At 39.8% G+C, this 25582-nt stretch overlaps 3 protein-coding genes across 17 annotated transcripts in view; 1 reads left to right on the top strand and 2 right to left on the bottom strand.

The window, feature by feature from the left end:
- The window catches only part of pds5b (PDS5 cohesin associated factor B), a 40021-nt gene extending 26847 nt beyond the window's left edge, over positions 1-13174 (bottom strand). For both annotated transcript variants that reach the window (XM_074610433.1, XM_074610434.1), the window contains exons 1-4: positions 13029-13174; positions 2559-2686; positions 1004-1207; positions 549-635 (exon numbers count right to left, since the gene is read on the bottom strand). In XM_074610433.1, the coding sequence (XP_074466534.1) occupies positions 549-635; positions 1004-1207; positions 2559-2666 (399 nt within the window). In that variant the 5' untranslated portion in view covers positions 2667-2686; positions 13029-13174. The remainder of the gene's footprint in view (positions 1-548; positions 636-1003; positions 1208-2558; positions 2687-13028) is intronic.
- Positions 13175-16265: 3091 nt separating this feature from the next.
- Positions 16266-19689, top strand: zar1l (zygote arrest 1-like). Its single transcript, XM_074610446.1, has 4 exons — positions 16266-16940; positions 18872-18964; positions 19061-19135; positions 19266-19689. The coding sequence occupies exons 1-4, from the start codon at positions 16335-16337 to the stop codon at positions 19407-19409; spliced, it is 918 nt and encodes a 305-aa protein (XP_074466547.1). The 5' UTR covers positions 16266-16334; the 3' UTR covers positions 19410-19689.
- A 255-nt stretch (positions 19690-19944) lies between these two features.
- fryb (furry homolog b (Drosophila)) overlaps positions 19945-25582 on the bottom strand; it is a 73762-nt gene continuing 68124 nt past the window's right edge. For 10 of the 14 annotated variants that reach the window (XM_074610428.1, XM_074610419.1, XM_074610420.1 and 7 more), the window contains 6 exons: positions 25264-25362; positions 25037-25120; positions 24666-24683; positions 24338-24448; positions 23164-23399; positions 19945-22676 (listed from right to left, as the gene is read on the bottom strand). In XM_074610428.1, the coding sequence (XP_074466529.1) occupies positions 22418-22676; positions 23164-23399; positions 24338-24448; positions 24666-24683; positions 25037-25120; positions 25264-25362 (807 nt within the window). In that variant the 3' untranslated portion in view covers positions 19945-22417. The remainder of the gene's footprint in view (positions 22677-23163; positions 23400-24337; positions 24449-24665; positions 24684-25036; positions 25121-25263; positions 25363-25582) is intronic. The other 4 variants (XM_074610421.1, XM_074610424.1, XM_074610429.1 and 1 more) reach the window with 1 other exon arrangement.

Below are 25582 nucleotides of genomic sequence, written 5' to 3'. Positions count from 1 at the left end.
CTCTAGTGTTGATATGTATATAGTGTTAACCGCTTTCACGTCTGTCCGGGTCAAATTAAGCACTATAAGCGGATGATTATTATAACTGAATTTTTGTTGTTGTCTAACCCTCTAATTGACATTTCTCTAAATTTGACGGTCCGCGAAGCAAAGTAAGATAGCAAAGTAAAAAACTAAATTAATAATAATGTAGATAAAAAAAATGTTTTTCCATATGTCGTGTATGAAAAGACCCAAAATGAACACTATAAGCAAATTATTATTGTTTGTATAGGAATGATTCTGTCCCAATCTTTTTGATCAATTTAAGCTGTTGATCACTATGAGCAGTTGCCACTGTATTTACTGTTCCTGTACATTGCCTGGATAACCTGCTGCTGCAAACACAAGAGTTTACCAATTTGGGATCAATAAAGTACATAAAGCCAAACCCAATTACATTCAACGAGGGATTCTAAAGGATTCAGATTCAATGCTGGATTCAAATTTGATTAAAATACGATCAAACCCCAACCGTACCACTGATCCACACACACACCATCACATACCTCAAGCAAGTAGAAGTATCTGTTGAACTGAGCACTTTTAGTGTCCTCCAGTCCTTTGAGCTGTCTTGTGATGAACATGAAAATGTCCTGGAGACAAGAAAGAAACACACACAGTGAATGCTCCACACACAAACACACACAGATGTCGTCATTATGACTTACTTACTGATTGCTGATTTGTGCCTGTCTAATAAGCTGTTTGTGTTTAGAAGCTCTATAAAAAAAAGGTGCGAGTGGTGTCAAGTCACCAGCCAAATGCTGCACAAATTTCAGGCCAACTTCCAAAAAAGTTGGCAAATGAAAATACAAATCAATTTGTCAGTGTTTAGTGAATACTTCAGAGAAGATGCAACAGGGTTACGTAATTAAAACGGTGAGTAATCCCGGTGGAGTGGAGTGATGTAATTTTGCAGTATTTTGTTTTATTTGTCTGAGCATAATCTTCAGCGCCGTACCTTGAGTTTATCTGGGGAGGTGTAGGGCGCCTCTGGAGCGTAAATCCTGAATATGTCTGCCAGACAGCAGGCCACCAGCAAACGCACGTCCTTGTCTGGGTGTTTGAGGAAGAAGTCTGAGGCCAGGTGGAGGGCCAGGTTCAGGTACAGTTCCTTCTCTTCCTCAGAGTCCTGGTCCATGTCCATGAAGGTCTTCACAACCATCTGGAAGAGTGATGGGGGGAGAGTGAGCCAGCGGTTAGTGGCTGGGTTTACTAAATAGCTAGGTGAGTTTTCAACTAACTCAAGTGTGCAATCAATCCAAGACAGTGAGGTTTAAAGGGATAGTTTGAGTGTTTTTGAAGTGGGGTTGTATGTAGGTACTTATGCATAGTCAGTGTATTATCTACAGTAGATGAGTGTCGGCACGCCCCCAGTTTGGAGAAGCAGACAGAAGTTACCGGAACCAAAGCAATGTACTGCTGTGGACGGGGCTGGCAGAAAAAACTTATTTTAGTCACCTAAAAGAAAGGCTCACCTAAAAAAATCAATATCAGTTTAAGTGTACGCTATATTTAGAATATTTTCGCCAGTTTACCTTGCAGTGAGACAGCTATACAGTCTATGTTTCCAACGGGGAACTGAAGCTGTTATCTATGCTCTCAATGCAACCAAACTCCATTGAAAAAAACAGTAATTTTACCTAGCAGAACACAGGGGGTTGCTGGTCTACCGCTGCCAACAACTCACGTGTTCTGCAAGGTTAAATTACAGTTTTTTTCCAATGGAGTCTGGTGGCTTTGGCAAGAGCAGAGATGGATACAACTGCTTCAGTTCCCCATCAGAAAGGGCTGTCTGACGACAAGGTAAAGCTGTGAAAATATTCCAAATATAGCGTACTATTCAACTAATATTGACTTTTTTTTTTAGGTGGGCCTTATTTATGGTGGCTAAAATGCATTTTGCTGCCGGCCCCGTCCACAGCAGTACATCTACTTTAGGCAATACGCTGACTAAAGGGATAGTTTGGGTGTTTTGAAGTGGGTTTGTATGAGGTACCCTTCCATAAAGTTCCTCTGTAACATTAATTTGTTCAGTTACACCATGAATCAATCAAACTTCAAATAATAAATATTTCAATAATGCATCAGTAATAATTAATAGATCAATTCTGACGAATTACACATAGGTTACAAAATGTAAAACTTTCAAAATCTTAACATAAAACATATACATACATATATATATATATATATACATATACATATATATATATATACATATACATATACATATATATATATATATATATATACATACATACATATATATACATATATATATACATATACATACATATATATATATACATACATATATATATACACATATGTATATATATTACAACTAATTGTGTAAACTAACACTTAAAAACATCATGTCTGTTGTAAAAAAAAATAAATGATAGCATTATGGCTTCAGTAATGTGACAATATTATATTGAGAAGCCAGACAATTCCCCCTGATATGTGCAACAACAGTAAACAAGGGAGATGCGGCTGCAGCAGACACTGACCTTGAGCCTGCGGACCATTTCCTCTTTGGAGATTTTGTCAGAGATCTCCTTGACCCCCGGGGGGTAGGTCACCTTCCCATCTGTGACTCGAGCTTTAGAGTGAGCCATTCTCTTTAGCTCTTCACTGCCTGAGGAAAGAGAAAATTTGTAATAAATTAGAGGAGCCAGAAAGAAGGTGCGACAGAGAAAGATTGACTAAAAACCTAAAACCTTAAAGAATTGCTGAACCTCAACCAAAGAAAAAGCAAGAAAAGGCACATTGTTAACTATTTGAAACCCAAGGCAAATCTATTTAATACTTCAAAGCTTGGAAAGAAGTCTGCAATAGAGACTTCTGAAATATTCAGCGAGGTATTCACGGCACACAGTAATGGCTTTCTACAAGCTGAATCAGGGATGAAATTGCTGCATTCAGAGAGCAGGCTGGCTTTTCACTGCGAGCTGCTACCCTTGTGCTCCACATTTCATTACCACTGCCACTAGTCTGTCAAGCATTACACCCAATTCATGTTTACGACATTCACGTGACGCAAAATGTGCTTTGACTTTCAATTTAGTGCACTGCTCATGGTCAGATCAGCCACGTTGCACTTTACGCTGTTCTTTGGCAATGCTACTAAACTGACCTGTTCCACCTTGCCACTACTTTTGTCCATTAAAGATATTAAAAATGCAGAAATGTGTCCACCCAGGAATATGACTTCATTTTAACTCCTTTATCTTACTTACGTCAGACTAACTAAAGCCTGACTCATAGTTCATAAATATACAAAATGTAGCATGGTTTACTGGGCGTGCAATGATAAAAAAAAGAGTATGATTTGATACTTTATAGTGGGGTTAATAAAATAGCTGAATCATTTAATACAGGAGTGCATTCATTACAGCAGCAAGGCTAGAAGTCGAGAACTCCCCAGGAGACTTGAGTATAACAGAGGAAAGTAAGCTTGCTCAACGGAGTCTGATGTTTTGTGATCAATAAATTAGAAGACTACAATGTAAAAAATTGCCCGAGACATAGCGCCTCAGTCAGAGCCTCAGAAATAGCGCCATGAATCAAAACAATACTTTCCTCCAGCCTCATGTCTTTGTCTCTTTTCTCTAGTTTCCTCAACTATTTACAGGACTCAGAAGTGATCATCTACCAAGCCATTATCTACCTTACTTTTGACTGAAAATAACCATTTTATGCATGTTGTAATAATTCACAATGTAAAATAAAGTTGTTTGACTTTGGGGTGAAAAGTTAGATTAACCCGTCAACATCACAAACGAATGTTCAAATTGATCAAGATTCAAGATGTTTATTGTCACGCCGGTTGTACAGGTACAAACGTGTGAAATACTTTTTGCTGGGAAGCTCCATTAAAATAATAAATTATATTACATTTACATTACAATTATAAAAGGAAATACTTTATAAAAGGGCATATTAACAACATATACAGGCATATAAAGAACATATGTATTAAGAATATATACAGTATAAGAATGTGTCGAATTAATTATCGATTTAAAAGTCTGATGGCCTGGGGGAAAAAACTGTTCCTCAGTCTGCTGGTGTGAGTCCTGGGGGTCCTGTATCTTCTACCAGAGGGCAGGAGGGAGAACAGGTTGTTGTGGGGGTGTGTCGTGTCCTTAATGACCCTCAGGGACTTCCTGAGGCACCGCTGGGTGTAAAGCTCCTGCAAGCTGGGCAGCTCGCACCCGTTGATGTGTTGGGCCGAGCGCACCACCCTTTCCAGCGCCTTACGGTCCACATTGGTGCAGCTGCCGTAGCAGGTGGTGAAGCAGCCTGTCAGGAGGCTCTCAATGGTGCCCCGGTAGAAGTCCCTGAGGATTTGTGGTTTCAGTCTGAAAGTCTTGAGTCGCCTCAGAGCGTACAGTCTCTGCTGGGCCTTCCTGACTACAGCGGTGGTGTGGGTGGCCCATGTCAAGTCCACAACTGCTGTGTCGTCCGCAAACTTCACGATGGTGTTTGAAGCTCTTGTTGCCACACAGTCGTGGGTGTAGAGGGAGTACAGGAGGGGGCTGAGAACACAGCCCTGTGGCGCTCCTGTGCTGAGAGTCAGTGAAGTGGAGGTGAGGTTGTCTATTCTCACCACCTGGGGACGTTCCGTCAGAAAGTCCAGGATCCAGTCACACAGTGTTGTGTTCAGAGCCAGATCCTTTAGCTTACTGACGAGCCTGGAGGGCACTATGGTGTTGAACGCTGAGCTGTAATCCACGAACAGCATCCAAACATAGGTGTTCCTTCCTTCCAGGTGGGAGAGGGCGGTGTGTAGGACGTGGGCAATGGCGTCCTCTGTGCCTCTGTTTGGGCGGTATGCAAATTGTAGGGGGTCGAGTGTGGGGGGAAGCATGGGGCAGATGAGGGATTTAACCAGCTTCTCAAAACACTTGCTGATTATGGGGGTGAGGGCTATGGCCAGTCGTTTAAGCTGGTTACTCTTTGTTGTTTGGGGATGGTGTGAGGAAGCAACAACTCCCTCACTAACTGTTTGGTAAAGCCAAGTGGGGTTGATCACAGTTATCTTTGTTTTTCCTTATGTGGGTAGTTAAGGGGTTAATTGACTGACAGGGACTGAGTGGCTCCAAGTGTAATCAGGTGTGCTCTGATTTCCCAGGTTCTCACTGCAGGTGTCGCCAGTCTGAGCTGATGGCAGCACTCGCCTGATAAGCCAGTTTGAACTGGAAAGGCGGGCTGTTAGGTTATATGACCATGTGTGAAAGTAGAGTTTGGGGAGGAGAGTGGTAAAAAGAGCAGCACCAGGCATGTGGTGAGCTGTGTAACAGAATGCAGAGGGTTTTTACCTCCATGTGTTTTTCCTTTGTTTGATGGAATTTTTACAGACTGAAAATTAAAGTCTGCCTTATTTTTCAAGCATACTTACCTGCCAGTGTGATGATTTCTCTTCGTGATTTTTCACCTTGCTCTCCTGCACCTCACCTTGCAACAGATGGGGATGATGGTGGAGGATTTGAAGCAGGTGGGGACAGTCCGGAGAGATAGTGACAGGTTGAAAATTTTATATTTCTCTCAAATTGGGCAGAAAACCAAAATTTGAAAGGGAGAGAACGGATGAACAAGCAACCAGTGAGTTGCTGGATTCATTTTTGAGGGATGTGTGAAGAACATGACAACAGCTACACTACTGGTATTTGGTATACAAGGAATTGATGGTGGACCCGTTAACTGATAACACTTAAGATTCAAATTCTGTTAAGTATCAGATAAAACAAACTACAACAACAAAAAAAATCTGTGGTGAAATCAGATGGATGATTAAACAATGCATTATAGTCAATGGGAATGATTATGCTGTACACGAAGAGTATTTGAGTCATAGACAGAAACCACATTGTAAAAGTGTCAAACATTGAGCAACTGTAATGTGACATGTGCTGCGGGTATTTCCCACAGGAAACTGGTTAGCTAAAGTGTTAAGCATCGAACTCCTCAAACTGAGCATGCACGTTGATGAAAGTGTATCACACAGAAAAACTGTTTGAGCACGTGCTGTTTACAATCAGCGATTTGGACGCTTCTTGTTGGGGCAACATGTGGAAAGAATGTGTTTATACAACTGAAAGTTAAAAACAGCCCCCACATATTCCAACCTCATGGTCTTTATTGGGTTGTAGAGGGTTTTTTTACACAGATATTTGCGTACCTTGCCTCTCCCTTTTCCAGACCGTTAACCAGAGTGATTCATTTCTGTCCTAATTTAATGAGTCTTAGAGTTCCAGTTTCTTCTCTTAAAAAACATGTTATGAGAACAAAAAGCTAATTGTAAACTCAGTAACTGCTATTTTTAGACTATGTGACAATTACACAGCTTCAGTTGTGAATTTATAGCACCACTTGTTGAAAGTTTGATTTGGAGGCATTAGTTGACATAGAACAGAAAACAAACTGAAAATCTGCTTACGTTGCTGCCCTGTCAAAAAGTCCATAGATACACCACTTAGCCTAGTTGATTAATCGATTGTCAAGTTAATCCGAGACTATATTGATAATTGAATATTTGTTTTTAAGTCATTTATAAGCAAAAAAATCAAAACATTTGATTTAATGTCATTTCCAGATTCTCAAATGTGAGGATTTGATGCTTTTCTTTAATAGACTGAATATATTTGGGTTTTGGACCCTTGGTCGCACAAAACAAAAGATGTCACCATGTACTGTGGAAAATTATATCAAGGATTTTCCACTATTTACTCACATTTTGTAGACAAAACGATTAAGAAAATAATCTGCAGATTAGGGGCTGCAATTACATTTAGTAATAGTTACATTTAAGAAGCTGAAATCAAAAAATGTTGACTTTTTTTGTTAAAAATGACTCAATCCGATTAATTGATGATCAAAATAGTTGGTGATTAATTTAATAGTTGACAACTAATCGATTAATTGTTGCAGCTCTACTAGATTAATTAATAAGGAAAATAAATCGGCAGCTGCAGCCCTAAATTGCTTTACTTCATTTTTAGTTTTTATTATCCTACCATAACACGGTCACATTCAGTATTTCAATAAAGAAATCTGCACCTTGTTTATACAAGCATGTGCAATGCATTTTTGCAATCTACAATATTTTATACAAGAAACAACAATGTCTCCTCCACGTCCAGCAGTCAATTCCCATCAGTAACAAACATACCATCTCACTTTGTTTTGACCAAACGTCTTCATCCCTGTGATATAACTGCAGTATAATGCTGTAAAGGGATGATTGTGTAAACTCATAGAAAGCAAAAAAGCAGTAGTAAAAATGTATGACATTGTGTCCGGCATATCCTGAATGACAGATGGACAGAAAGTCAAAACAAATGAAGAGACAGATATTAGATAAGTCTGTAGTTCACAATGCAAATACAGAACTTGCCACAAGGTAAATTATGTCACCATTTTTGTCCCGTTGTCTGCCATACTGCCTACTTTCACAGGTAAAGTACCAGAATAGCCTGAAATGTGATATATCCACCAGTATCTGTGGCGTCTGGACATAAAAGTGTGTTTTCCTGTTGTGCTCCAATATCTCATTCCACAACAACCACCTCTCCCGGAAGACTCAGCAGAACAAGCTTACACTACCTTTCAAATAATAAAAAAAAAAATCACTGCATATATAGGCTACGGTTACTAAAAGCTTTAACTGAATGGACGGATAACTTTTCTTCTGTAACTAGGGGTGTAACGATATATCGATATGGATTGATGTATCAATTCAATGATCAACGATCCAATATCATCGATGCAAAGTAAAAATACTGATACATATCATCATCTTTAAGATGCTCCTTTATTTTGTAATTCCCATAGCACATCGGTTTCACCAGTTCCGTCCAAGCGCACCTCTTTCCGAAACATTCAAACAGTGCTTAAACACGAAAAATGTGGCACGTTATAGTGAACAGAAGGTCTATTTTTATTCTTTTTATTAAAAAGAATAGTTTTTCATTTAAATATCTGGAAGAGCCCAGTAATAAAATTGACAAATCATATTTTAGTTGTTTTTTGTGAGTTGATTTAATGTAACTAACTGTGTTAAATGGCCATATGATATTGTCTCATATCGATTGCAGGCTCCTGAATTGAAATCGTATAGGTGGCAGACTTTGTGATATCGGCAAATATCTTATCGTTGTCCAGAGAATCTACCGGTATATAATATTTTAGCGTGATGAAACTTGTGATTTATACCCCTAGTAACTACTGTCTTGTTTGTGACCTCAAAAATTATATATTGCCTTTACAACTGAAGGAGAATTGATTATTATGAAGCTGGGTCAGTGGGTCTGCAGTCTGACAAAAGTGTTTGTAGGGTTTGATTTAGAGGCCAGACCGCAATACTGAGTTTTGAATAACAACCAAACAATTTTCTGCAGCTGTACTTGAGCTCTTTCACACAGACACACACACATAGAAATGCAAGCAGGGCCTAACACACACATACTGGACACTGGCAGGCTGCCAAATTGTTCAATCCTGACCTTGTTTTCCACCCCACAGCTGCTGCCAAATTTGAGTCCATCTCTCTCCACCACACACGCACACACACACAGAGCTCTGGCAGCCAATCAGAGTACAGTATTTCTCGACCGGGGGGTCTGTCTGGGTACCATCCACCCGGGAATATTTCACTTTGAATAAAAAGCAACAGTAAATAATCACACGCAGCCAAGACTAAACCTCTTGAACATGGGCTACTGTCAACTGAGTGTTAGTTTATCACAGTAAAACACATTTATCCCATCACTGAGGGTTTTCTATCTGTCTGCTGCTTCTACTCTCCCCACTTTACCCCTCTGACACAGCTGCCAGCAGAAATGACGACTCAGAGCAGCTCTCTTCACCTAATCTTGAACCTTGACAGAGACATCCTTTGTTTTAACCCTGTGTGTGATCACAGGGAAGACAGCGACTGTCCACAAACGGGAGGACTGGACACCAGCTGGTTACAAGGGTGAACTCAACGGCCTCCACATGGGCACTCACACACAAAGTGATGGAAACCTGTGTTACACCAAAATCTGTGACAACCGAAATCCCCCTCATAAGAAAATTTGACCTCACTGTACCTATCTTTTACTTTTATTTTAGAGTTTTGTGAATATATCTTTAAATTATAAATATCAAAATACATTGATGTTTTTCAATAATATATTTTTATGGGTTTTCTGTCACATATTTACCCTATTTATTATACAGGTACAGTGGGGTCACATTTTCTGACGACAGCCGTCAGAAATGGTGACCTCATGTGCTGCTCGTAGGGCTGCACAATTAATCGAATATTAATCACGATCACAATTTTGGCTTCCCACAATTAAATGAACACGATCGCCTGCAACAGACGTCACAAATGTTTGCTCCGCTCATAGAAAACGCCGCTGCGTGTCAAATCAAGCACTTCCTAAACTAACAGTCAGTGGGGGGCGATCGGGATGTTTTGGCTTCACTTTTGGGAAGCGGTCATGCCGTCTTGTTTTGATGCAAATATTTGTTAACTAGCAGGAATGTAGCACAGCGTGAAATTGAAAGCAGTGCCATGTTGATTTAATTTTGGGTATAACGTTTTGGTACAATTTTTTGTTTATTTAAATGTGAAAGTGAAATACAAATATTTTGTCCCTAAAATCAATGAATAATTGTGATCATTAATCGTGATCTCAATATTGATCAAAAATAATCGGGATTATCATTTTGACCATAATCGTGCAGCCCTGATTGCTGGCTCTCTGTGGTCACAGATTTTGGTGGTCACAGATTGTAACACCAGCTGAACAGGGAAGCACTGTCAAAGAGTTTAGCTTTCCCCAAATGACATGATAGACATTTTCTGAACAGAGCATGTCTGCCAAATCTGAACCAGTGAAGGCCAGCCAGAAACAACAACGAAGCAGAGTAGGAGGGTTTGAAATGACTCCAAAGGTTTTGAGAATGAGACAAGGTTGGAGTAAACCTCCAAAGGTGCGATACAACATGTCATCTACAGACAGACAACACAAGGCTGAATCACATGTCTCATGTTATCAGGCAGTGCAGATATGGCCAAAATCTTTTATCACAATGTAGGTCATTTCATATCTCAATAACGATATATATCACAATATAGCATGTTTTCTGGTAATTCAATAAATAAATAGTCTGTATTAAATAACCACATGGTAAAGCCTATTTTTGTATACTCCTGTGTGAATTAAATACTTGACAAATGAAAAGCACTATTTTCTCATTTTAAGAACTTGAGTGCAAAATGTACATAAAAACAAAACAAATAGTTTTAAGTGAATTTATAGAGAAAAAATAAATAAATAAATATAGGCCTAGCCTTAATCGCGATAGAAACGATATAGAAAAATATATACAGTAGATATTTTTTATCGTTTTGACGATAGATATATATATATATATATATATATATATATATATAGTCATATTGCCCAGTCCTAATGCAAACATTTTCCTCCTCTGTATCCATTCAACACAAGCAAACCATCACAGAGAAACAAACTACCATTGTGGCTTTGCTCAGTTATTCTTTTAGTTGAGAAAAATGAAGTTGAATGGCTGCAGCCTGCATTAGATCTAGAAAGGGGACAAAAAAAAAGACCAAAAAGTGGTTCCCGGTGACAACAACAATATTAATAATAATAAGCTAGAATATAATTCTAGCTTATATTATTACATATATTGTATGTGCAAGCTGAAACACAATCATTTTATTTGATAATGCTACAAAAATGATTGTGTTACAGCAGCAGGTTAACCAGGCAATGCACCGGAACAGTAAATAAAATGTACATATCAACACTAGAGAAATAAATCCATAGAATACACACAATATAAAGAATATTGGAAAACACTATAAATATGCCTGACTACTAGCATAAAAAAACTATAAACATAGAATAACATACTATATATATTAGCAAAGTGTGCAAGTTACAATGTTTTGTTTTTAAATACAACATAATTGAGATAGTGAATGTGCAAATGTAGATGTGCAAAATTCAACATTTGCAAGATTATTGCAGGAGCAAAAACAGAAAGGAGTGTGTTTGAGACAGAAACTATAAAGTTGAGACCTCAAACACATTACATTCCAATTTGGCTTTATAGGAAAGATATCTCGAACAGTACTGTGATTTTAAGTGTTATATGCAGGGTCTAAAATTAAGTTTTTTTCCTCACGTGCCACTGTGGCAGGTCACTGAAAATTTCTACTAGCCACACAATTGTTTTGTCTGACACTTCTGAAGTCTATGTAGAACGCTTTAGAATTGTATACACTAGGACTGTGTATTGGAAAGAACCTGGCGATAACATACGTATCATGATACAAGGGTTATGATTCAAAATATTGCGATATATATATATCTTGCGGTACTGTAAGCAAGACAATATATCGCGATTTTTCGCAAAAGAAAGGTTTACTTTTTTTATGCAATCAGAATTGTAGGATCTACATTTATCACAGACAACGCATATCTTTGCAAATAAAATAAAGTATTGACTGAGTTCATCTTTGCATGTAAACTATTAATTAGAATTCAATACAGAGTTTTTGAGAATTGATAGATACAGTATCACAAAACATAATATCGCAATACTCAATATTTTCGTCCACCCCTAGTAAACACTGAGTCAGTGGTAACAGACAGTAGAAATATGGATCATGTTACCTTAATGCCTGACTATTTTTTATTTAGGAATTGCTTTTTTAACAATAATATTTCTTAATATAAGGAATCTGCCATGGTGGCAGGTGGCCTGAAAGTTTTACCTGCCACAGCCAACATTTACCCTGTATTTGGCAGATGCTAGGTGCTAATTTCATTCCCTGGTTATATGGTAACAAAATCCAATGAAACAACTTTCTAATAAGCAAAAACCCTTATTCCATGGCCATACAATCAGATATTTCAGAGATTTCTTACAACCTGTGATCCCTTCACCAACAATCACAGGCTGATAGCTGTCAAAACAAAATGCACTGCAGCACCCTGGAGGTCCTAAGTTTAGTAACCCTCAGTTTATAAAAGTGTCCCAATAAACCTAAATAAATAACTCCTCCCGTCTTGGTGGCTTCTACAGCTGCTACTCCTTCACTCAAAGGCTTTTTGCTGGTTTCCCAATAGCATTAATAACAATAAATGTGCAGAGTCCTAGTCAAAAACAGTAAGATATTCCTCTGATATCTAGTTATTAATTATTGGGCCGATCAACTACTAAATAAACCATACAAGCGAGAGGATATCTCTGCAGTAGTAGCTCATAATGAAGAGTCACAATGATGTAGCACTGGAACAGCCACCAGGATTACTATTATTATAAGTTAACTTGAGTTAGCATTAGTTAGATAGATAGATAGATAGAGAGGGGGGACGTGTTGTGAATAGAGGTGCTTGTTGTTGTGGTACAACAGCATGTCGAGGCCAGGGACTACTATGGTAGAAGGCAGGCTGCCTAATGTAGACCGTGGCTAATCTAGTTAGCTCCAGTTAGCTGCTAGTTGCTATGCTAACTACATCTCGCTTAGCGACAACACTGGCTAGCTAAGCTAAGCTAACGTTAGCAGCAGCAATCTCAGTGACAAGAGGGCGGACTGATAGTAACACTGAACAAAACACCCGGCTAACTACGGTTATATCCTTATAAATATCAGTGTTACAGTCACACAGCAAAGACTAGTCAGTAGCCATTGTTTGCTCATCATGCTGCTGCTGTATTGTGGCTAGCTTCACTAAGCTAACCATGTTAGCGCCGCAGGACCAGGTCAACCAGCGCTGTGAAGCGGACACGGCAGCCGAGGACAGAGCACTACGCTCCGCATTGTTAGCGCTGGAAACCCCCGCTACTCCTCCACAGATACATCCCGGGTTATATACCTCGTTGTTAGCAGCAGCAGCACCTGTACATATTCCTATTATTATTATATATATTATGAGCTCATTTCTTACCTGTTAACGGTGAATTGTGATCAATCGTGTCCTCTCCTCCTCTCTGCAGCTCTCTTCCCCCTCCTAGCTCCAAAATGGCGCCAATATGTGTAGATTCAGAGCCCCATGGGTTCAAACCATCAGTGAGTGCGCAGCGACACCTATAGAGACTTCATGTGTGTATCCTTTCACTTAGTGGACATCATTTATCCTTTCTTTAAACATTTTTCTATCACACATTTTATTTAGTGGACAGTAGCTAAAGCGTATTAGACCGTTTAATATATATCTATATCTATATCTATATACATATATATCTATATGTATATATATCTATATGTATATATATATACATATATATATATATAATATATATATATATATATATATATATATATATAATATATATGTATAATACATATTTTTTATTTTTTTTTAACATTATTGACCATCCATCACGCATTTTACTTAGTGGACAGTAGCTAAAGCGTATTAGACATTTTAATATATATAAATATTACATATATATAATATTAATATAGTATATATGTATAATATATACATTATTATTTTTATTTTTTTAACATTATTGACCATTCCATCACACATTTTACTTAGTGGACAGTAGCTAAAGCGTATTAGACAGTTTAATATATATAAATATTATATATATATAATATTAATATAGTATATATGTATAATATATACATATTTTTTTTTAACATTATTGATCATCCATCACACATTTTACTTAGTGGACAGTAGCTAAAGCATATAGGACAGTTTGTTTGTTTTTGTGATCAATTTTGTATTGGTATTTAAGCATAATTATATAGGGTGGGGTTATAAAAAGATAGATCACCAATAGAGTAAATTAATATAATCACAAATGTCCATGTACTAATCAATACAAAATTGGCAAGCAGCTACAGAAAAAGAAAAGAAAAACAAACAAACAGGAAGGAGAAAAATAACAACAAACAACAAACAAAAATCAGACAGTTTAATATATCTAAATATGATATATATATATATATATATATAATATTAATATAGTTTATATGTATAATATATTACATAATTTTGTTGTTTCATAGCAATTAAGCTGGTTTTGTTTACCCAATGCTGCTCAGAATGTGGATAATTGTAGTTTAATACAGTTTGATATCTTAAAATTGCAAAAAAAAAAAAAAAAAGTCTAATAAAATATTTTGTATTAAGTAAATTCATCACTACAGTCCGATCTTTGTCATGCAAAATAAGGAAAAAAAATAATTATTCATGTAAAAGATGTGCAACAGTTAGACTATATCCTACAAGTTAAACAGACACTGAAATAGGGGACATAATATACAGAGGATGCTAAAGATGCATCACAAAGTGCCTTTTTAGACAGTTTCCTTATAACTGCCTTGGTGGGTTAATTCGCTCTAATACTGAGTATTCCGACAGCACTTGAACGCAGCATACTGACTGTTTCAAATGAGGTTTTGTTTTTGTGCGGAAATGATCTCATAAATGACACAATAAACATAATGCTCTCATTAGGGTGACATTCATGTTTCTTCCTGAGTAGGCTAAACTATATTTACAATCCTTTCAATGGTGCTATTCATATTATAAAGGTGTCCTTGCCTATTAAAGGCTATTTAATCAAGTCAGTGTGCCTCTATTCATGCAGCCTTTTCTCAGATGCTGCTTTCATTTCCCCCTCCTTTCCTTTCCCTGCTAACCTATTCATTCATATGCCAGGTTTCCATGTAAGAACATCTGTTCCTCTTGTACTCTATAGGTGCATTTACTTTGATTTTACGGAGCTAATTGCTGATTTCCCTGATTCTCCTGAGAAATCTAGATAGTTTTAAGCCACTAAAAAGGTCTTATACCATACTAGTTTACAGAACAGCAAACTAAAAGGAATACATATCTCAAAGATCAGCAGCTTTCTTCTCTTTCTGTGATGGGTCTCTGGTCAATATGAGCTATAGGGGGAGCTCCAATATAATGTTTCAGATTTGCACCCCTTAAATCTAAAGCATGACTGTCCCACATTAGAAAAATCAAGATTTGTCTGCGAAAACTTGGCATTAGAGTACTGATATGTCTACCATTTCTTTTATTAGTGTGATATCTACATTTTCTTTTTTTTGGTTTGATTAGGACACATCCTGGGGATTTTGGAGTGGTACTGGGTTTGGATTGAATGTATTGGCTTCATATAGAAAGTCATACATGCTTTCATTTTTTTCCAGACTTGATTACTGTAACTCCTTGTATTCGAGCCTCAGTCAGAAGCAACTTTCACGACTACAACTGGTTCAGAATTCTGCTGCCAGGCTTCTAATGGGCCTTAATAAAAGGGAGCACATTACACCAGTCTTGGCATCAGTGCACTGGCTTCCCCTACAATTAAGAATACATTTTAAAATTGTATTACTCACTTTTGAAGCCCAACTTGATCTGACCCCAGAATACATAATGGATCTCTTAACACCTTATACGCCTGTATGTGGTCTGAGATCATCTGATCAGCTACTTCTTGCTGTTCCCAGGTCTAATTTTGTGTCAAGAGGTGATCAGGCTTTTGCTGTCAGGGCTCCAAAACTCTGGATTGCACTTCCTATAGAGATACGATCATCCAACTCCGTATCCACTTTTAAAAACACATTTTCTTTTAGGATAGCATTCCTATAAGTAGAAGGGTATGAATATATGTATGTATACATCCGTTTCTGGACCCATGCGTACATTTATACACATTTATGTGTATATACTGTATATTTTTTGATTTATCAACTTGTCCTACCATTTTACCACTTCTGTTATTATTGATATGTTCTGTGATGTTCTGTTTTAGCAGTTACCATATTTGTTTTACTTTATCTGCTTTTATTGTCTGATGTTCTGTTTTAACAGTTACCATCTCTTTGACTCTATTTATCTGCTTTTATTGTCTTGTGAAACACTTTGCAACATCTGTTTTGAGAAGTGCTATATAAATAAATGTATTATTATTTTTATTATATATCACAATATATTCCAGAAATCTGAAATGCAAAAAAATGTCCCACATTATAGGCTAATTCCCCCTAATACAAAAATGAATTGCCTTAATGTAAGTAATCAACTGTGGAAGGTTCATAGTGATATAGTTAAAAATATAACCCTGTAAGCCTATAGCTGAATAATCCTAAATATGTGTGTGTGTATATGTGCAGCTAAATGAGAGGACCACAGCCCTGTTCTCAATCAACCAATTAGTGCAACAAGAAAGCAACCTGCTTAAATCCCAGCAGGAACTACTAGGAAGGGTTTGCTGGCTCCAGGATGGAGGGCTTCCTGTCCACGTTTCCACCCCACAATGTGTGCTCTGAGGGCGGCTGGGGAAAGAGAGAGGGCCGCTTCATGACCCCCCAGGGCCTCAACATGACCCCCCATGGTCTCAACTACCTGGAGCTCTGCAGGGCCATCATCCTGTCCCAGGTCAGCCCAGCTTTACCTCATCTTCCTCCTCTGAAGAGAGCCAACACCAGAGACTGCGGCGTGCAGGTCAACGCCAAAGTGGACAAAGTCGTGCAGTGCTCGCTGGGTCCCAAAACGCTCTTCTGCTCGGACTGCGACCAACAGAAAGTGTCCTCGAAGTCCCTCAAGAGCCCGGAGAAGGACAACACGTCGGTGGTGAGCCAGCTGCGCTTCCTGAGGCCTGTTTCCATCTACTCGCCTGTATTTGACCGCAGGCTCTTCATGAAGAAACTCTGCCATGAGGATGGAAGTGAAGGAGAAGCTGAACAAGAAGCCGAACAAGCCGAGTCTGACAGGGATGATGATGATGAGACGGATCACAGTGAGGAGGAGGAGGAAGCTGAGGAGGAGGACACAGTGAAGGACTTCAAGACCACTTTCAACAAGTCTACAAAGGGGTCCAACTTTCAGGTGGGGCTTCTCTTGTCAGGAACTCCCCTTTCGGATTCACAATTATAGGAACACTGAAATAATGAAGGTCTTAAAATAAATCCTTTTCAGGACATGCAGGGTGTCCAGTAGTGATGGGAATTAAGGCTCTTTTTAGTGAGCCAGATCTTTTGAGCTCAGCTCACCAAGAAGAGCCGGCTCTTTCGGCTCCCGAACGGCTCTTCGTTTTACCACTTCTGCCTTTTTATAGTTCAGCCAAATTTAGCTTTAGCTGTTTTAACCTATGATTAGTATGTGTGCAGATATATCACTTAAATCATTCAATATAATTATACTAAACCCTATAATTTCCAGAATATCATAATTTTACGTGCTGCTTCGTTTCCGAATGTCACTCATCTTGTCTGCTATTCGCGCACCGCACTCCTCTCTCTCTCTTTCTCTCCTCCTCTTCCTCCTGCTCTGTACCTGTAGACCGCCAGCGCGCCCCTTGCAGCCCCACCCCTCCCTGCTTGATGGTATGATCCTTGTCTGTCATCACCTGATTGGTTGCAAGGACGTCATTAACACAACTTTCAGTCAGTCAGTGCATGGAGTGCCCGTGGCGCAGAGAAAATGTCCCATCATTCTGCCTTGAATTAATAATAAAAAAAAGAAATAAAAAAAAAACAGCTCTGATTGGAGCCGGCTCTTATCGTTCACTTAAAAGAGCCGGCTCAAAGAACCGACTCGTTCGCGACCAACACATCACTAGCGTCCAGATCCAGTAATAAAGACCCACCTATAGGCCCTTATAGCATGTTCTGTGCTCTAGTGGTGCATGTTTCCAAACATATTTTTTTTTTAAGGTTCTTTTTTTTTTTTTAAATCACTTTTCACCAACAAGGCAATTCAAAGTGTTTAAAATAAGACATAAAAAGGGCATTAAAGGTGCTGTTGATAATCAAATTCAGCTACTAGATGTCACATTCTCCCTCCCTCAATCCATTGCATTTACTTCACAACAAGTCATTTACTGTCAATCTCAGCCATTTATTATTTTTTTTCCACTGTAAATGACGTTCCGAGAGATACCACATGATACCAACGTCGTTTTACTATTGGCTCTTCCACAGAGATGAACAAAACATTAGCTTTTGATCCGTCAAACTTTTTGAAATGATTAATTCAGTTATCATTTTTTTCAGGAAAAGACATTTTTTTTATTCGGCACCTTTCTAAACGCTCTGTAGATGTCTAATTAAAAAAAAAAAAAAAAAGAATATATGTCTACATAAACATGTTATCAATAAGACCTTTAAGACAAGATATAAAAGAAACAAGCCGGTACAAAATGACACATAAATAAGATTGAAGTAGGTTAAATTAGAATGGGAGCTCAAAATAATCTACAATTGAAAACTGAATACATGGAAGAAGAAAAATTGCAGTGCAAGAAATTAATGGATAGATTTTATGTGTCATAAGTGTCACTAATACTGCATTTATACTGTACATTTCAAGAAATATTCTTATTTGTACCATTGTGGCATTTATTTTTAACACACTTAATATATCCCACTCAGCATTTTGTATTTACTTATTTGCACTGTTATATATATTGCACGTCATAATGCAAATATCTGTACATATTTCTTATATTCTTATTTTTAAAATGTAATCTTAATTATATTTCTTTACATATATTGTTTATATTGTAGCATTATGTACAATATTGTAAAGTGATTTACGTTACATACTCCTTTATTTCCATTTCTTTATGTTCATATAAGAAAAAACACAAGTTAATACACGATAAGCCCCGTTGTCTCAGTTGGTGGTCCCGCTTTGACTCTGAAAGTTTAATTCAGTATACCATATACAGTAGATAGATCCGCCTTCATCACAACATAATTGTTTGCAGTGTTTGTGCACAAATGATCTCTGAAAATTTAAATGTGCTTTTATCACAGTTCCTGGAGCAGAGGTATGGCTTTTTCCACTGCAAAAAGTGCAACGTCCGGTGGGAGAGTGCTTATGTTTGGTGCATCTCTGGAACCAGTAAGGTAAGTGGTTTGTTGTTGGTTTAGCATGCTCTTAGTCATGTTTGTTTTTTAATAATAATAATTCAGATGAATTATTTTGAATTTATTTGATGTCAGGTGTACTACAAGCAGCTCTGCCGGAAGTGTCAGGTGGGGTTTAACCCCTACAGAGTGGAGTCCATCCTCTGCAAGGTACATTTACTTGTCTTGCTCCAAGAGGAAATGTGAATCAAGTCTCTCTAAGGTGTTTTCAGCTTCTTCAACTGTAGCATCCTTCTGACTGCTTGCTCTTCTCTTGCTTCTTCCATTCACTCTGTCTCAGGGCTGCTCTCAGACCTGCTGCAGCTGTGAGAAGAAGCAGAGGCACATTAACATGAAGAGGCCTCACCGCCAGGACCTGTGTTGTCGCTGCAAGGGCATGAGGCTGTCCTGCGACGCCACCTACAGCTTCAAATACATCGTCTGAGCTCTGGTCGCTCTGGTCTGGAGTCTCCCGTTCCTCAGAAGACGTGTAGTACCCGAACACGTCACAAATGGAAGTTGCCTCCAGTAACGACGACTTGAAGAGACTCATATATTCTCCTACCAGCGAGTAGATGAATCTCTGTCTTGGTTGTTTATTTGAAGCAACTTCTCAAAAATGTCTGTCTTTGTTTACCTTCATCAATCCTGGAGCTTAACTTAACTATTTCTGTAAGAAAATAAAGTTTATGAAATAAACATCCTGCATGTCAAAAGTTGTGAAATTCTTGTAGATTATTTTGAATAGATTTTTATAGTTTGGCAAGGTCTTTTTGGAGCTCTAACAGCTCAGTTTGGTTTGACTAATGCTGCTTGAATGCACACAACAGCATAATATACAAATACTAAATGGTCTTAACGAATTAAGAATAAACAATGTGCAGTACTGTAGTGTCAATAAAAAGCAAGAGACGGTATGTTAATGTTAAAATGCAATCTAAAAAGTGTGAGGAGCGTTTTAAGTGAAATGCACGAAGAAATAATTTGATATGTCTTTTACTTTGACACTGACTTGTACAGAGCATCAACTCAAAACAACTTCACAAAGGCTGTAAAAGTATTTACAAGGTGAAAAAAAACAACTAGTCTTCATCTAAAAAGCTTTAAAAATGTGCAATTTCTTGTTTGGCATGCACACACACGTTCTTCCACACACAGGAAAAAGAAAAAAAAAAACATACCCGCATGAGCTTAAAGCTCCCTTTTGTACCTCATACAAACATATCTTTCAGATAAAATATTTTTGTTAATAAATATTTCAAACACTCCATACAGTACACAGAAGATGCATGCATGGCAGTTTGATTGGAGAGGACACATCAATATAAAACCTCAAGTCAAATGAGTGATTTATAGCGGATCGGATATAAATAGGAAAAGATATTTGTACAGCAAGTAGAGGGAACGAGGGGGAGTCACAAAAAGGGCTGACGACGGGAAGTGCTGGACTTCAGTAGTAGCACGGGGGTTTTTGTTTTCAACGTCAACAATGAGTGCTGAATGTCAGCATTTCCCTTACGTGTAAGGTAACTACAAACCACACATAAACATATGCTACAATGGTTGTGTGCCCATAACTAGTATACAGACAGAAGGACAAAAATATTTTGAGTGTGTACATGCACCATCCTCTTGGCATGTGAACACATAAGGTCAACAGTGTAGGACAGTGAGGAATATACAGTGCGTACACTCACTAATGATGCTACAACTCGCCACAGAGGAGTGCACAGCTAATTGCATGATTAGTCTACCAATGTTCACGACAGTAGTCAGGAGACAAAGCTGGTTCACTGATACAGAATATAAACAGAGCAAGGGCAGCATGAGGAATAAACGCTTGAATATTCTGCATCCGCTCTTTGTCGATCAGTCTTTCAGTCAGTCTGGAGAGGTCAGACTTTTCAGGGAGCAAAAAGGGACACTAGTACAGTAGAAAGCATTCAACTGGGTCATGCATTGCACAATTTCCCTCCAAAGGAGGTCTCAAAACAGTAGACACGACAGGAGAGAAAGAGTTCATCCAGCTTTTGGCTTTTCCTTCTCGGTGAAAAGTGACAGCCTTTTTTTCTCTCACAGTAACGAAACAAACAGAAACCTCCTTTCTGTAACATCTTTTTAAAAACTACCAAAAGTTCCATTTAGTGCAATAGTGAAAACTCTACCGGCGATGTTATGTATAGTGTCACGGGTAGTTTCCTCACTGTCTCGGGTGATACTACCAGCAAAACCTTCCTGACGGAGGCAGCGACAGTCAATCAAGTTCAATCAGGTCTTGAGTTCCTCTGGCAAGCGAGTAAGAGATCCGAGCTAAGAGCTTTCACAGGTCCACGAGTGCAGAATAGATTTAAGGATGACCGTCAAGCGGGACTTAAACTAAGAGCACATCAATTTTACAAAGCGAAGTTAGCGCTCGGATAGAATCACATCAGGTTGTCTTTATCAGCAGGCAGCAGTTTGTAGTAGTCTAGTGATGTATCCCATTGTGTCTGGGACATGATTCAGTGTTCTCAAAGTGTAAAATCTGCAAGTATCTCTGGGATGTTATCTTCTCCTTTTTCAGATACAAAGGTCCGTTTCAGGCATTTGGATTCGTAGAAGCTCTTTAGGTCCTCTGGTATTGTAAGTTTACGTCTTAGGTCTGGACGTCTGACGGTTCGGCATTCAGGAGCCCCCCTACTTTCAATAGGGGCAGGGCGGCGTGCCCCACCTTCCCAAGGTAGCGAGACAGGGGCGTAGCAGCTCCGCCGAGGGAGCAACAACAACCCCATGCTGCGGCCTCTCCTGGGCCGGTGGGACAGGGAGGGGGAGGGGGAGGTGGGGAAGGGAGGAGGGATGAAGATGGGATAGGGCCATGGGTTAACACTGTGTCATGGTTCGGGGATGGTCTTGAGTGTTTGTACGGAGAGCGGGGGAAATGGGGGAGGTGTGAACCCGGAACGGGAGATGGGTTTGTGTCCGAGTGTGTGAGCAAGGCGGGTTCTGAGGCTACAGTCGGGAGCATGTTGAATGATGAATGTCCTCTGAGAGGATAATAAAGGTTAGGGTTCTCATCGAGGCGACTCCTCCTCGGCTCTCGTGTGTGCGGCAGTGTAAAATTCTGTGTGTTTGAGCAGCTAGGCGATGAGAACAGGTCCGGGGGTTTGGGGAAATCAAATAAAGAGGAATCAGAGTCTACGTTGGATGAGGATGAGGAGAGCAGAGAAAGGTTTGGGTCTAAAAATGGTTCTGGTGTTGGACGGCGGGGTAGGCAGGTATCTGTCTGGAGCTGTGCAGCCGCGGCAACAGATACAGCGGAGGAGGCAGAGGCCAGGTGTGCGGGTGCTGGGCCTCCTCCGTAAGAGCCAGCTGAGATGAGAAGGGATGTGGAGATGGTTTCGGGAGGGTCAGCGGGTACAGTGAGGGGGGAGGTAAGGGCGGTGAAGGAGGGGGAGGGGGGCTCCTGAGCTCCTGTCAGAGGCTCGTCCCGGAGGCGCTGGAGTCGGGGAGGTAGGTTGTGACGACCCGGTAACCCTGCGCGCGGCGGATCATGTCGCGGATCTCCCCGTTGAGCTCCAGCAGCTTGGAGCAGATCAGGCTGAGGTCCTGGCGGGAACCGACCAAGGCGATGGTGCCCGTCTGGCCCAGCGTCTGGTGACGGAAGTAGACGTTGAGCAGCGTCTGGACCTCGGTCTCCGAGCTGCCGCCAAACACGCCGTGGGGCCACTGTCTCCTGAAAACGAGATAAAAAAGAAGGCGTGATAGCAGTGTGCCATTTGCGTATGTTGTGTTTGGACGTATGAGTGTGTTCAGGAGGTCATTTTCTGGATGCTGCGTTTTGAAGGGGAGAGTAAAATGAGGTGGTGAAGTCATGTTGATGTATGTTGGGTAAGAATCATACATTGGTTTTGATTCATTTCCAATAACAGCAGTCAGTGTTGCAGCTATATAAAGCAACTGTTTATTTTAAAGGTTTTAACACATAATGTATCCGATAGTTTTTTATACTACTGAATACGTGGGATGGATTGAGTGTAAAAGTACTGCTACTGCTGAAAATAATAGTTTTCACTATATTTCTAACTGATGTTTCAGACTCTTTCCTACTCCAAGTAATTGTGATACTGGGACATAAACATATCCATATTTAAGGATATTAAATATAAGCACAAACTACGGGATGTTGATGTCATCTGATGCAGGATTTTTGATTTTCTCACCTGCACTCCGTGATGTAGCGCACAGCTTTGGTGAACTCATGGTTCTTAAGGCACTCCAGTATGGCCTGCACAGCCGCCTCTGAGGTGGGGAAGCTGGGCACGACCATGGCCGCCACCTGGGTGGCGTGCGCGTGAGTGTGGGCCAAGTGTTTGTGCTCCAGGTCGCTGGCTACCGCTGCCTCTGCTGCCTGCAGGCTGGTCTTCAGACCGGTGAGCTCTCGAGACATGTTCAGAAGCTACGACGTGGGAGGGAAACAGATGGTGGTTCAGTGTGTGTGTGTGTGTGAGCTTTTAAGTCATCATAGAAGGAACGTTTACATCATTTGATTCAATACTCAAGATTCACATTCAGTATATGTTCAATTTTAAAAGAAGTGTTGGAAGAGCATACTTCTATCTCATAGGCCTTGTTCAGACCTGGCATTAAAACATGTCTTGGGTGATCCAATCACAAGTGGACAGCTTTAAAGTTCACACCTAGCATTAGAATGCGTCTCCACATGCGTCTCGAGTGGCCACTTGTGATCGGATCTCACTTCCCCGCTTTATATGCAACTAACCACGTAGTAAACACATGGCTAATACAGCAGACCAGCTGTTGCCATGTAATATTACAAGAATGTCAGTAGTAATATCCTACATATTTGTGAATTTGGGTACATTTTATTAACACAAAAAGGTTATTGTCTATCGGCGGTTCCCGTGGGGACCTCCGTGCCACCAACACCGCTGCCTTTGCCAGGCAAACGGCAGCACAAAGAGCTTCAGAGCTGGGGATGAGAGTGGGCAGGCGGGCGGGTGTCAGCTCTGTGCAGAGCACAGGAACAAAATCACAGACAGTATGAAAAGAATGCACTTGTCTCCTCCGTGAAGGGCTGGCATGGAGTGTGTAGTATATTGAACACGCTGCTAATGAGAGATGATTCTGCCGTATAGCTGGTGGGTTTTGAGTATATTTTCCTTTTCGTTTGTTTCTGTTTTGAGGAATAGTATGTTTCTGTTTTGTTTACAACCAGTGAGCTGCTGCCTTGGCAGTTTTACTTTGTCGATTTCGATTTAACTTTAGGGCCCACTCCATGTTGCTGTAAGCTGGCACCTTGTCTACAATACTAAGCACCCTGAACAGTATATATAGACTGTAAATGCTGTCTTTATGATCTATGACTTGGCTCACCTCGGGCACAGAGCTAATGGCATGAACTTGACCAATGAGCGAGCAGTAGGACTGGAACAGGAGGAGAAGCTGGAAGTGCAGCTTGTAGAGCCTCTGGCAAAGCTCCAGTTGCTGGAAAACATTAAAGAAGAAACAGGGTCAGATTCATCAGTAGCAGAGAACACACACAGTAACAATGAAACCGTCACACACACCACATATATACACACACACACACACACACACATGCAAAGGAATACAAACACACAACATGGCTAGCTGATTGTCTTGTGCAAAGTAAATCAAGCAGTTTATTTAAGAGGCAGTGAAGTGAAGTAAGAGAACTTACTGCAAGAGACTCCATTTGCTAGACAGCGAGAGAGCATGTTAGGGCGTCAGAGTGAGGTGAGAGGAAGACAGAGCGTCAATCAAACACATGCACAGCACAGTATAAACATGACTATTTACAGTCAAGCTACCGAGAATTAGTCAACAGTGTGTAAAACCCAGCAGCTTTACGTTTCATTTAGTGCTTGGTGGCTAGGGGGAATAAAAGTCAAGAGGAGAAACTAGAGAACACACAGCAAACATGCAAAGAGAGCAGTGTGACAATATCACAGAGGAGCAAAGAGAAACAGAAATACAAAGCACAGATGCAGAAGTGACCCATACGTTGAGCGTATTTGCCTGTAAATAACTTGTAAACAAGTTGCCGTGTACCTTCTCCTCTGAGTCTCCAGGCTGGCAGGCAACCACACTGTCACCGGAGCACCTGGGAAATGTGTCCTTACAGTTCCTCAGCCACTAAAGGGAAAAAAACGTAAGGTGACAAGAGTGGGGGGAAGAGAAGGGACAGCGAATATGTTGTTAGTTCGTAACACATTTTATCAATAGGTATATATATCAATATATAATAGAGGTTAATATATCAATAGAGGTTAAGTTACCGATACAGCGGAGTCCTCTCTGGTGTTGTAGGTGTCCAGGTACTCCTGCAGCTCCAGCGCACTGAACTTCATCTTTTCAAGGAGACCATAGGACATGACCTGGAAACAAATGAGTTCAGTGCATTAGACTACATTAGACAAATACCCATTTCGCACTGTTTTGCAGTAGGGGTGTAAAAAAATATCGATACACATGAGTATCGCGATATTATGTTTTGCGATACTGTAGTGATTCTCCAAAAACGCGGTATCGATTTTTAATCAACCTCTTAAAAATCCGACGGGCCGCCGGCGGGCCCGGGCGCTATTTCATCTTTCG

This window comes from Sebastes fasciatus, chromosome 16, assembly GCF_043250625.1.
Source record: "Sebastes fasciatus isolate fSebFas1 chromosome 16, fSebFas1.pri, whole genome shotgun sequence".
In the NCBI taxonomy this organism is placed as follows: Eukaryota; Metazoa; Chordata; class Actinopteri; order Perciformes; family Sebastidae; genus Sebastes; species Sebastes fasciatus.
Note: the sequence above shows the minus strand (reverse complement) of the source record. Positions and strands in the feature narration are given on the sequence as shown.

Coding starts and splice junctions, on each gene's coding strand:
- zar1l (XM_074610446.1), top strand. CDS start 16,335: ATGGAGGGCTTCCTGTCCACGTTTCCACCCCACAATGTGTGCTCTGAG. Junction 16,941..18,871: donor CAAAGGGGTCCAACTTTCAG/GTGGGGCTTCTC, acceptor CTTTTATCACAG/TTCCTGGAGCAGAGGTATGG. Junction 19,136..19,265: donor TGGAGTCCATCCTCTGCAAG/GTACATTTACTT, acceptor ACTCTGTCTCAG/GGCTGCTCTCAGACCTGCTG.